The sequence below is a fragment of the Pieris napi genome, chromosome 12 (assembly GCF_905475465.1).
Source record: "Pieris napi chromosome 12, ilPieNapi1.2, whole genome shotgun sequence".
Classification (NCBI taxonomy): Eukaryota; Metazoa; Arthropoda; class Insecta; order Lepidoptera; family Pieridae; genus Pieris; species Pieris napi.
This window is the reverse complement of record NC_062245.1, coordinates 389,722-402,074: the sequence shown is the minus strand read 5'-3', so window position 1 is coordinate 402,074 and position 12,353 is coordinate 389,722. Positions and strand designations below refer to the sequence as shown.

General features: G+C 41.1%; 1 protein-coding gene across 13 annotated transcripts in view; it reads right to left on the bottom strand.

Annotated features, from left to right (window-relative positions):
- Positions 1–12,353, bottom strand: part of LOC125054589 (AMP deaminase 2) — a 40,522-nt gene that overhangs the window by 3,674 nt on the left and 24,495 nt on the right. For all 13 annotated transcript variants that reach the window (XM_047656569.1, XM_047656568.1, XM_047656581.1 and 10 more), the window contains 14 exons: positions 11,321–11,480; positions 10,863–11,049; positions 10,024–10,237; positions 9,783–9,908; positions 9,541–9,634; positions 9,328–9,432; positions 7,470–7,601; positions 6,953–7,116; positions 6,530–6,653; positions 5,932–6,098; positions 1,726–1,846; positions 1,035–1,208; positions 546–656; positions 107–244 (listed from right to left, as the gene is read on the bottom strand). In XM_047656569.1, coding sequence (XP_047512525.1) covers positions 107–244; positions 546–656; positions 1,035–1,208; positions 1,726–1,846; positions 5,932–6,098; positions 6,530–6,653; positions 6,953–7,116; positions 7,470–7,601; positions 9,328–9,432; positions 9,541–9,634; positions 9,783–9,908; positions 10,024–10,237; positions 10,863–11,049; positions 11,321–11,480 — 2,017 coding nt within the window. The remainder of the gene's footprint in view (positions 1–106; positions 245–545; positions 657–1,034; positions 1,209–1,725; positions 1,847–5,931; positions 6,099–6,529; positions 6,654–6,952; positions 7,117–7,469; positions 7,602–9,327; positions 9,433–9,540; positions 9,635–9,782; positions 9,909–10,023; positions 10,238–10,862; positions 11,050–11,320; positions 11,481–12,353) is intronic.

The window sequence follows — 12,353 nt, the reverse complement described above, 5'->3', positions numbered from 1 at the left end:
ATTTGTAATGCCAGTTAAAATGAAATATTGGTTTAGATAATTTATTTTATTATTTATGCGTTTGCTATCTAGTTGGAAAATATTAAAAAATCTAAAATTGTCTTACCTTGAATATATTGGTTAGTTCGTCGAGTATAGTCTCATAACGGAAGGAGATACGTATATCCGGTACGTTAGTGCGAGTTATATCGTTTGCGGCCACACCCTCCTTCGTGTAGGTGGGACCGAGCCAATATTGTTTCATCTGCAAGATAAGAAGATTTCTCTGTAAATCTATTCGTTTGTTTTTATATTAAAGGGGGGCAAACGAGTCTACGAGACGCTCAAAAAGGGCAGACATCGCAGCCATTTTAGTGGGTACGTTGCCGGCCTTTGAGGGACTTCTTCTTTAAACAATTGGAGGTCGTATCTACCAGGGAAGACCACCACCGGGGTTCGCTTCCACATGTCGCTAGTTCGCAAAAGAAAGTGTCTTGTGAACCGGATACTGCTGATTTTGGAATGATTTGCAAAGCTACAGTAAATTCCATAAATAATAGAAGTACCTCGTGCGGGAAGCCCGACATGAGCACCGAGTTCCGTGCGAGCTCACACATGTCACACGAGCTGAGCTTCCACACCTGCGCCGCAATGCTGTATTCCTCCATTAGAGGCTCCTGGAATATTAAGGAACCTTTATTGAGAAATAGTTCAACGAAACAATAAAGACGCAATTAGAGCCTACGATAATTTAAGTAAGAATTCTTAAATTCTTTCAGTTTCAGTTGCTACATACAGACCTTATTTTTTTGTTTAAGGCTCTTTTCTCTCTTAATAAATTTAAGAAATGTATTAAAGAAAAGCTGTGTAAAAAGGCTTACTATAAAGTCAACGATTATCTAGTTGATAAAAGGGCCTGGGACTAGTGCTAGACAGGCTACTTCTTATTAATTTGCGATATTTGTTTTAAGTGTGTTTGATGATTTGCTATTTTAAAAGAGTATGGAGAGTATTTTACGCCGGCTTTTCTCTAAAAAATCTACGGGAGCCCTTACCTTGGTGAAGTGGAACTGCAGCGGGTCATCAGTACTGAGTGTGATGCAAAGGCCTCGTGCCAGGAACTCCGGAAGCGGATTGCGATGGTAATTGAGAAAGAGGGAGTTGTTACTCAGAGGTGACATCGCGATGTAGATCTGGGCTAAGTAGTACAGGTATTGCAGGACTGGCACCTGCCAATATAAACAAACATTGGCATTTCAAGACTCGATTCTTATGAAGTTTCTATTCGAACTTCGAAATAGTTTTCACGTTAAGATTTTTGTTCTGCGAATTTTTCATATCGCTTGCCTCGGGAACAAAGAACAAGTCTATACTTGTTCTTCACTATTACGACTGTTACACTAAATACATAACAACAATGTCTAAATCGTATATTACGAAAAATTCAACTTAATTTAACCTGATAAAAATAGATTTTGCTATTACGACATTGACGATTTTCAGTCAATCTAGAAATGAATATTAACTTAACAAATAACAATTATGTTTTAAAACTATATAAAAAACATTCTACATGCTCATTAACATATTAGGGTTGCCTGGGAGAAATCGCTTGTTAGCGATAAGACCGCCCGTTGCCTAATAACTAATGTAAACTGCTTTTTTTATATGTATGTTTTTGTATAAGGTAACGAAGTGTAAATAAATAAATAACTGTCACTTCAAGATGGATTAATTAGCGCTCACCTTCCTCAAAAGCAATCCGTGCGAGATGTTCTCAGCAAGCATGAACCCACATACGAGATGTTGCACTGGACCGGCTTCACCACAGTGCGGTCGTAACACAAATGTGTTCAGACCTTGTTCCCTGGATTAAAAATAAAGATTAAAATTAATTTTATATATTTATAGCACTTTAGCGATACGAACAATCACTGCGATGACATCATACTGTGAAACGGGCTAAGTTATTCTGACCTTAGCCACTGGGACTTTCGGGTCAGTAGTTAAACTGATCGAGGGATCCTTTAGGTCGGTGGAAGAGCATACATCCTTCCACCACAGACTTAATAAGAAGACGCATTGTAAGTGAATGATGAATGTGATTTAGTTTAACGATCGATTTGAAATCATACTCTATCCGGCTTACGGACATGGCGTATAAATAGAGGGTATTTTTGTCTCTCGACGAAACTATAATTGTCTAAATTGCTAAACACATAACTACTATATGAAAACTAGAGGAGATATATGAGATAGTCGTACAAAATATAATTGTATGTGTACGATTCCTGGGTCTGCGGGATGCTTTAAACTCAAGTATAATAGAAGAATAATGCTAATTAATTCAATTTAAAAGTAAATGTTGAAGAGAGCGCCTGCTTTTGGCTATACTCTTATAAATTAAGTGAACCAGAGTGAGCAAAATGTACAGCCTCGGCTCGTACAATAACTACTACTTTTTTTGGCGTCGGGACGTGACGACCCCATCGCCCACTGGTGAAATAACCTGTGACAGAGGTTATTTCATCAGCGCAATCAGTCAACCCCTTCCTAGTGGGAGTGCCATGCTGTTGCCTTCGGGCTTCAGCCAAATGGGCAGGCACGACCGGGGCAGTACCACTGTCTCTTAGAAAACCGGCGTGAAGTGATGCAATAGGCTCGCCTTATTGTACTCGCGTTTCGTGCGGTGAGAGAGACTCCCGGAGCCCATCCCCCCCTCCCCCATATGTAATATGAAGGTGCAGAAAAAAGAGAATCTACCCCAGGGGGGTACCACACGCGCTCGCGTTGGAGAATCCCCCTCTGGGCGTCCAACACCGGGACACGGAGCACCCGGTGGTGGACGCACAGGCTGCCCTTCGTATTCTGGGGGGGGCAATTCTGCGCTCAATAACAGAAACAGTTATCGTTCTCGGGGCAAACGGAGCAATTCAACGCTCGCCGTGGACTTCACGAATGTTAGGGGGCTCAATTCCAATATCAACGCAGTCCACTACCATTTGGAGACTGCGAAGCCGGCCTTGCTCTTTCTTACCGAGACTCAGATTTCCTCCCCGGCTGATACTTCCTACCTCTCCTACCCGGGGTACAAATTGGAACATTCATTTGTGCCACGGGCGGGAGTCTGCGTGTACGTCAGAGAGGATATCTGTTCTCGTCGCCTCGGGACGCTTGAAGGAAGGGACCTATCTAACCTCTGGCTGCGCGTAGACTGCGATGACCATCCGCGATTCTACGCATGCCTGTATAGGTCCCATAGCGGAAATACCGAAACTGACCGACTCATTGAGCACATCCAAATGGCTACAGATTCCCTGCTCGAAAGGGTTCCTACCGCTGAAATCGTGATACTTGGCGATTTTAACGCCCACCATGCCGATTGGCTCGGCTCTGAAACCACCGATCACGCGGGAAGACCCTTTCACGACTTTGCTTTAGCCTACGACCTGACACAAATGGTCCCTGCGATTACGCGAATACCAGATGTGGATGGTCATAAACCCTCTTTGTTGGACCTTCTGCTGACTTCACATCCGGAGAATTATCAAGTCTCTGTTGACCCGCCATTGGGTTCATCAGATCATTGTGTGGTCCGGAGTACTGTGCCATCTACGCGCCCTTCACGGCCCCGCTTTATGGGTTGTCGCCGTATCTGGCACTATAAGTCAGCAGATTGGGACGGGATGCGGTCTTTCTTTGCGTCCTACCCTTGGGGGCCTATGTGCTTTTCGCCGGAAGCTCCAGATTCCGTCGCCGCCTCTGTCGCCGAAGTGGTTCTGCAGGGCATGGAACTCTTTATTCCATTTTCTGCGGTGCCGATCGGTGGCAAGTCTCAGCCCTGGTTTAAACGTTCTTGCAAGGCGGCCTCGCGTCGAAAGCCAGAATGCTTTAAGGCATGGGCGGTAGCGGCGAAATCTCGTGATGCCAATACCAGCGAACTTAAAACAGCATATAACTCAGCCTCCAGGTCCTTCAAACGGGAAATCACTAAGGCAAAGTCAGAGCACATTGCCAGATTTGGCGAGAGATTGGCCCAACTCCCTTCAGGGACTCGAGCCTTCTGGTCTCTCGCCAAAGCTGTCCAAGGGAATTTTTGTCAGCCCGCCATTCCGCCACTGCACAGGGAGGATGACTCTCTGGCCCACACTGCGAAGGAGAAGGCCGACCTTTTGGGCTGTCTCTTCGCGTCCAACTCGACTTTGGATGACAGAGGGAGATCACCACCGACCATTTCGCGGTGTGATTCTTCGATGCCGGAAATCACATTCCAGCAACGTGCCGTGCGCAAAGCACTATCTTCCTTGGACATTCATAAGTCGAGCGGGCCGGATGGTATCCCCCCAATTGTGCTGCGTACTTGTGCTCCTGAGTTGGCTCCGGTCTTAACGCGCCTTTTTCGGTACCTGTACTTGCTCGGCACTGCCCCGAAGTGCTGGAAGACCGCTTCGATACATCCGATCCCAAAAAAAGGCGATCGCTCTGATCCGTCCAACTATCGCCCAATAGCTATAACCTCCTTGTTCTCCAAAATAATGGAAACCATTATTAATAGCCAGCTCTTGAGGTATCTAGAGGGCCACCAGTTGATTAGCGATTCTCAGTACGGCTTTCGTCGTGGTCGCTCAGCTGGTGACCTCCTTGTATACCTTACACATAGGTGGGCAGAGGCAATTGAGTCCAAGGGGGAGGCGCTGGCGGTAAGTTTGGACATAGCGAAAGCCTTCGATCGGGTGTGGCACAGAGCACTGCTCTCGAAGCTTCCAGCCTATGGGCTACCCGAGAAATTATGCGATTGGATCTCCAGCTTTCTGGCCGATCGGAGCATCAAGGTCGTCATCGACGGAGCATGTTCCGACCTTAAACCCGTGAACGCTGGGGTCCCACAAGGCTGTGTTCTATCCCCGACCTTGTTTCTTCTGCATATCAATGATATGTTGCAACTTAGCAACATTCATTGCTATGCGGATGACAGCACTGGGGATACTTTTTACACTGGCCGGGCAGGTATTTCTCGGGCAGTTGTCGATGAGTACCGGAACAAACTTGTGTCTGAAGTCGAAACTCTACTACGTGGAGTCTCAGACTGGGGCAGACTAAACCTAGTCCAATTTAACCCCAAGAAGACACAAGTTTGCGCGTTTTCCGCTAAAAAAACACCCTTTGTCGCCACTCCTCTTTTCGAAAACACTCTTCTTAAAGCCACAGCCAGCATTGGAATACTTGGCGTTGACATATCGAACGACGTTCAGTTTCGCGGTCACTTGGAGGGAAAGGCTAAATTAGCCTCCAAAAAGCTTGGTGTGCTCAGCAAGGCGAGGCGGTACTTCACTCCGGGCCACCGCATACAACTATATAAAGCGCAAATTCGGCCCCACATGGAGTACTGCTCTCACCTCTGGGCGGGGGCTCCCCAGTACCAGCTCCTTCCACTTGACCGTATACAACGCAGAGCGGTTCGAATCGTCGACGACCAATCCCTCTCCGAGCGGCTTGATCCTTTGGCGTTGCGTAGAGATGTGGGGTCACTCTGCATCTTCTACCGCATTTACCATGGAGAGTGTTCAGAGGAGTTGTTCGGATTAATACCTGCAGCTGAATTTCATCATCGGACGTCGAGACAGAATACGAAATTCCACCCGTATCACCTCGACGTCCGCCGTTCCACAACTGAGCGTTTTTCAAGGCAGTTTTTGCCGCGCACCACCACTATGTGGAACCAGCTGCCCACTGAGGTATTTCCGAACCAATTCGACTTAGGGTCCTTCAAGAAAAGAGCGTACCGATTCCTGAAAGGCCGGCAACGCACTCGCGAGCCCTCTGGCATTGAGAGTGTCCATGGGCGGCGGTATCACTTAACATCAGGTGAGCCTCCTGCCCGTTTGCCCCCTGTTTTATAAAAAAAAAAAAAAAAAAAAACTAAACCTAGAAATAAATTAAAAAAACACTTACTTCCTAAAGTGATTCAGCACGGTGATATTAGCGTACATATAGTAAAGGTAGTAGGCGTAGGGCGGGTTCTCCTCGTCATCCCACTGCGCGGGTACACGGACGTCCACGTCCAACATCGGATTTTCCGGTTTCGATTCATCGTCCACACTATCAAATCCGACTACGTGCTGTAAAATATTAATCAATTATTGTTGTATAATCCTTTTATCAAAATCTACCATGAAATGTTAATCGGTGAGACAATAGCTATTAAAGTAATACGATCTCTATCAATGTTAATCTATAACTTTATAATAAATCAGAATCCACTTATCGTTAAATAATCATCAAATTTACAAATTATCTGTTATATGATATTCTATGTTTACGTGGCATTTTTTACACACTCTCTTATTATTCTCCAAACAATTCAATTGGCTTATAAGTGACTGCGAATCAGCAGCCCTGGCCCTCACAATTATTCTGGCGTTTAAAAATATATTGGAAAAGTTAAAAAAGATTTACAAAATGTAGAAAAACTATGTTATACTTATTTTTGATTGTTCGTGGTTACGTGACAGCGTTAGGCAATTAATAAAAAGTAAAAATAAATATTTACCGTAAGAAATTTGTGAAGCTCAATATTGCTATTGGGATCTTTGGTCACTTCAAAGAGAGGCTCGAAAATGTTACTCAAGAATTCTTGGAAGTTGTTCATGATCTTGTTTGATTTGAAAATATCACTGAAAAATTGAAAAAACATTAGAGTTTAGTTTAAAATTCAGATAAGTCAAAAAACCTTCTCATTATGATTAAAATACCTTATGAACCTTTTCAAAAAGGAATGTTTTCAATCCTGAGGGGATTTACTACTAAAACTCGAACAGTTCAATAACAAAAGAAATTTTATGTATTAAATTTTTATTATATTTTTGTTCGTTTTAACAAAAGAAATTTTATGTCTCTATCTCAGCGTAGTACAATTTGACGGAAATACAATATATTATTTTGATAGAAATTACATTAGTAAACAAATACTTACTATAACCGTGGTATTTGTATCAGCCAGCGTACATTATTGGAGTGTACGTCATACTGTATCGCCCATTTGGCCAACTTGGCCCATTCTGTGGGACTCTTCCCGTATATGGACAGACGGAGCTCTGCATTCTGGTATTTACTCTCTTCTAAGTCTGCTGCTACTTCCTAATAAAATTATTTAAAAAATACTAAATGTTAAAACATATTCGTGTACATAGGAATTTGGGGCTAATAGAGTAGAGTTTGATGGAGTAAAGCATGTGTATCATACCATGTGTTGATATCTTTTTATTTTTACATATTTTTATTCTGTAAATAATTTTCTACTATACTAGATACTTGTTGATGATGATGATGATGATATACGAAGATGTTGTGCTCGATTCCGGGTAAAATAATATTATTAGCAAGACAATTTGGAATGGGAGTATTTCAAGGAGCTATTCTGTGACTTTAATGTTTTCGTTAGGCTCATTATAAAATTAATTGTTTTATGCAAATATTTAAATGTTACTTACGTTAATTATCCTAGCGAAATATTTTCCATTCATGAAATTGTCAGTTTTGAGGAAGACTTCTCTAAGTCTACTTTCTCCGATAGGATTGTATTTGGCGTTGAACTTGTCAAATCGGTGAAACGTGTTGCGGTCCTGTACAAAGCAAAAACATACAATTATGGTAGGGGAGCCCAAGAGGGGATTTCGGGATTTACTAAAGCGCGGCAGATTAATATATAGGGGGATACCTTGTACCCGGTTAAGTACCTCCACAAAATATAAGGCCCATATATAAAGCCGCACGTGAAGGAGACAGGATCAGTTTAGTAAAAAAAAATTGACCATCAGAAATTCCCGAGCGCGTCAGATTAAGGTAGGGTGAGATAATTACATCCTAAAAAGTGTATATTCCACTAATCTGACAATTTGAGAGTGACGGAAAAAAAGGGGAGGGCAACAAAGTTGTAAAAAAAAAACGTCATCTGGACATTCTCGAGCGTAGCTAATTTTTTTTTTATTTTGAAGGAAATAATTCAAGAATAATGAAAAATATATAATCTGACGATTTCCGCAAGCCGAAATAACAAAAATTCGTCGATAAAGTTAAATGCGTGCAGCTGCGTGATGCCTACATTTCCTTAAACCGATCGGAATCCACTAAACGGCGTTCTAAATATTTCCCTCAAAATTACATTTCCTGTGAATTTGAACCGATTCGGACCGATAGATTTTGAGGAATTTTGAAAAATCTTAAAAAAATAAGAAATATTTTTTTTTAAAGTGGTTTCTTTATCGATCAACTTCAAAAACTAATCCGCCTTTGAGCTTGAAAAACCACGTCGATCGCCACCAAGCTGGTCAAAAGCGGTTGATTCGTTCGAGAGATATCGTACACGAAAGAAACCCGAAAAAGTGTTTTTTCGGGATTACTCCGAAATTTGTGGTTCGATCAATTAAAATTGCAAAATTATTTATGAGGATGATAAAACTGCGTCGAATGCCGCCAACCGCGTGAAAATTGCTTGATCCATTCAAAAGTTATTGCGGTTTGAAAATTCCAAAAATAGTGTTCTATGAAACTTCTATCAGACTTTCGAGCTGGGAGAGCTCAAATGCATAGAAATGTTATTTCTTTGAACTCAGCGAGCTCAAAATATCAATTTTAAGCGCCCAGGAATGGAATTAGCGGGAAGTTGCAGGGATGGCCCTTTAGGTGAACCGTTTTTCTATTTTTTTTTTGGCAGATCAGGCGAATCCCTCTAGATAATCGTCAGATTATGAGACAGTACGTTTAGAACATAAAGATGAACCACATATATCTTAATCTGACGTGCTTGGGTATTTCAAAATTGCGATTTTTTTTTGCAAATTAAGAAAATGGCTGTGGGTTTGCGTCCCATCGAAATCGTCAGATTAGTGAATGAGAGCTTTTTTTTGGTGCACTTAACACTCCCTTAGAAAATCTGACGCGCTCGATAAAAATTTTTTTTTTTTAATTTTCAACCCTTAAATACAACCACCCGCATCATGCAAACGATCAGATTAACATACGTACATTATTAAAAATACGTAGGGCATAGATGCTATCAATATCTGACGCGCTCGAGGATGTCCATGCAACAGTTTTTTTTTACATATTTAACTATCTATAGCCGCTTCCCCCACCGATGAAAAGGAATTTATCATATAACATTTTTTTCTTCTTTTTATCTAAGCTTTGCATCCCAATAGGTCTCTACGACGCTCGAGTAAATCCCCATTTAGCATCGTGGGCTCCCCTACCATTATGAATAATATTAAATTAAGAATATCATTAATCGAGATTGCCTGTTTACCACCATCAAGTAGGTAATACTATATTTATATTTGATTTACTCACTGCGTGTACGTCGAGCATGTCAACGGTAAGATCGTATGTGCTAAGATTCATTGATTGGAAAACAGCCTTTAAGGTCATCGGGGTGCCTTTGTGGAGTGTCACCACCTAGGAAATAATTCAATTATTTTTCTATTTAAGAAGTAAAAGCAAAATTTCCAACCCAATAATTTGATCAAAATGACGATACATAAATTGTATGATGATGAAGCTTACCTCGTCAGCATGATTTTTCAGCGTCTTTTTAATAAATCGAAGTAAGTGCTTCTGATTCATGCACGATGCCGCGTGTATGTGTGTGTCTACTTTGCTGAAAATACAAGATATTTTATTAAATTATGGGATTTTTATTACTTCAAGAACTTTCATAAGAACTACGGCTATGTCTACACTTTTTTTAGAAATTTATACAAATCTCATTGAAAAATCTTTACAAAAATATATATAATTATTCTTACCGAATATTGTAAAAGTCCCGGTGCGGAACGGCCTTTTGTGACGCGAGTTCACGTAACTCATTGAGAAGTACGTGTAACTGGAACTTGGATGATAGGTAACTCAGGCGACGGTAGCAGAACGATTTCCTACAAAAAAAATGTTTTTGGGTAGTAGGTACTCAGATTACTTTTGATTGGCTTAAAACAAAGCATATTATTTTTTAACTTGGGTTAAATTTTAGTAAAGATAAAAATAACTTACAATGGTCCATCAGCGATCATCGTGCACATGACATTCATGTCCTGTATATACTGGGTCAGGGTGACGTACTCGTACGGCACTCTGTCTTTGCACTCCTCGTCTCTGTACAGGTTGAAGACTCCGCCATCCGACTTGATTTTATAGTTTTTAGGTTCCGGCATTGGACATTCCCACGGGTCTTTGTTGTCTTTGAAAGGGGGGTGGACTATGTGATCTAAAAATTAATTCTTGTTTAAGGTACAGGATTCTTACAGGACTAGGTATAAGTGACAAAAGCATGTCCAACAAAACGACATCAGCGGCTTGTGATGGCCATGCGTATACCTATTTATATCTGGCCTGACAGGGCTAAAATATGAGATTTTTGGAGACTATTTCCCACATAATAATGAGAACATTGATCAATAATTGATCTTTAATCAGCTTTATACTACGATAACAAAGAGTGTGGTGATTTATGATACAAATTTATTCTTGGAGGCTTATCACTGTAGGCATATCAACAAGAACCTACCAAAAAGACACTAGCCGAATAATATACACTGGCACTTGAGTCGAGCTTTTGGCTTTTTTCTTTGAGGACAAGGGCAAACGGACAAGAGGCTGTTAAAGTTAAGTGATACCGACATAGACACTCAATGCCAGAGGGCTCGCAAGTGCGTTGCCGACCTTTTATGAATTGGTACGCTCTTTTCATAAAATCTACCCTAAGTCGAATTGGTTCGGAAATACGTCAGTGGACAGCTGGTGGTGCACTTTGGGCTAATTCAACGCGTTTATCTTGGAAACAATAGTATGTAAATGAACTCCTTAACCTATCTAAATAGAGTCAAACTTACCAGCTATATGTCTTTGAGGTGCTTTAACAATCGGCGTATGGTTGGCTTCCGCTTCTGGATCTATTGATCTAAGGAATCGAGCCGTGATGCTGCAGAAGGTCTGGTTGGAGATATCCATGTATCGCTTGCGGATATCTAAAGCTTGCACCAGATAAGAGGAGGCTTGCTGCAAGTCTTCTAGCGGGACCTAGATAAAAAAACAATATCATAAACCCCTCTTTATTTCTAAACGTACTATAAGCCTACCATAGCTATTGAATGGTTTTTTTCTCTCGCTGTCGTGTCATTTTGTATATGGATGTTGAAAAAACCATGGGTGCTCTGCTGAACTCAGAAAGTGACGATGAGAGGCAGCCATCCTCCATATTTCCTATCAACGTGGAAGGCTTTGGTGGGGTTTTGTAAAATAAATAGTAGGTGTCAACTACTTTTAAAATGTTTGTCAACAGAAATCTCACCCCGGAGGTATCTTCTCCGCTGATGGCCACTCGTTGAAAGTGAGGAAGTATGACGTCCAAGTCATCATCATCAACTCTTAGGCGGGCGGCTTCTTCAAACACCGCTCCGCCAGCCTCGCTACCCGCGAACGAGCGAGCTGACTGCCCACATTCTGCAGCCCTAAAATAAAAATATTTAAGGCTTAGTTTAGTTTGGTTGGGGTAATTTATTTAGCTTCAAGTCAAGAAAGAAACGGAATATTCTTTTGACATCTTAACCTCCCAATGTGGCATGGGCAGACTATTAAGCAGTTTCTGTACCGTTTTCATTTTTATAGGCAAGTAAATTACAACCTACTGTAAATTTTTTGGCCTTACGAAAAGCAGTATCTTTATGATGCTTTCCTTTACCGAACGAGGAAGTTTCAGTACATAGAAATTTATTAGTGTCAGCCAAGGTACATTCTTGATAATAGTAGTGGTTACCAACACTGCTCTTACATTATTCTACCTATTAAAGCCAAAATTTTCCTACACTCCCGAGCACGAAGTCCTAAAGTGCTCTATAAATTACATATTTGTGTTTCTATTTAGAACGCTTAGACACAACATGAATTTTAATCCAATTAAAAGCACAACTGTTGCTCTCAGTCATACTGGTGTAATATAGATTAAATTGTCTGAGATGCCCTGAATATCTTTACCGGCATTTTAATCACCGTATTACAAGACAGGCGTCATCGTATTATGGTGAACACATATCAATATTGACTTAAATATAACGAAATAGAAATGATCACTGCCCGAGTTTCCTTCATTTTATTTTTGATAAGTCCTTGTCAGGTTAATGTATCTACACTAAACCATCATTTAGGTAGACATATTCCTTTAATTGGAAACTCTGTATTATAGATCTCTGCTCCAAAAAATCTGTTAAATTAATGCAACATAATACCGATTGTGTCTTATCCATTTTTGACAATCGACTTTGCTTCCAAACATCGCGAAATTACTACGCACACAACTATTTCGACAACTCGTCCATATTTTTTGA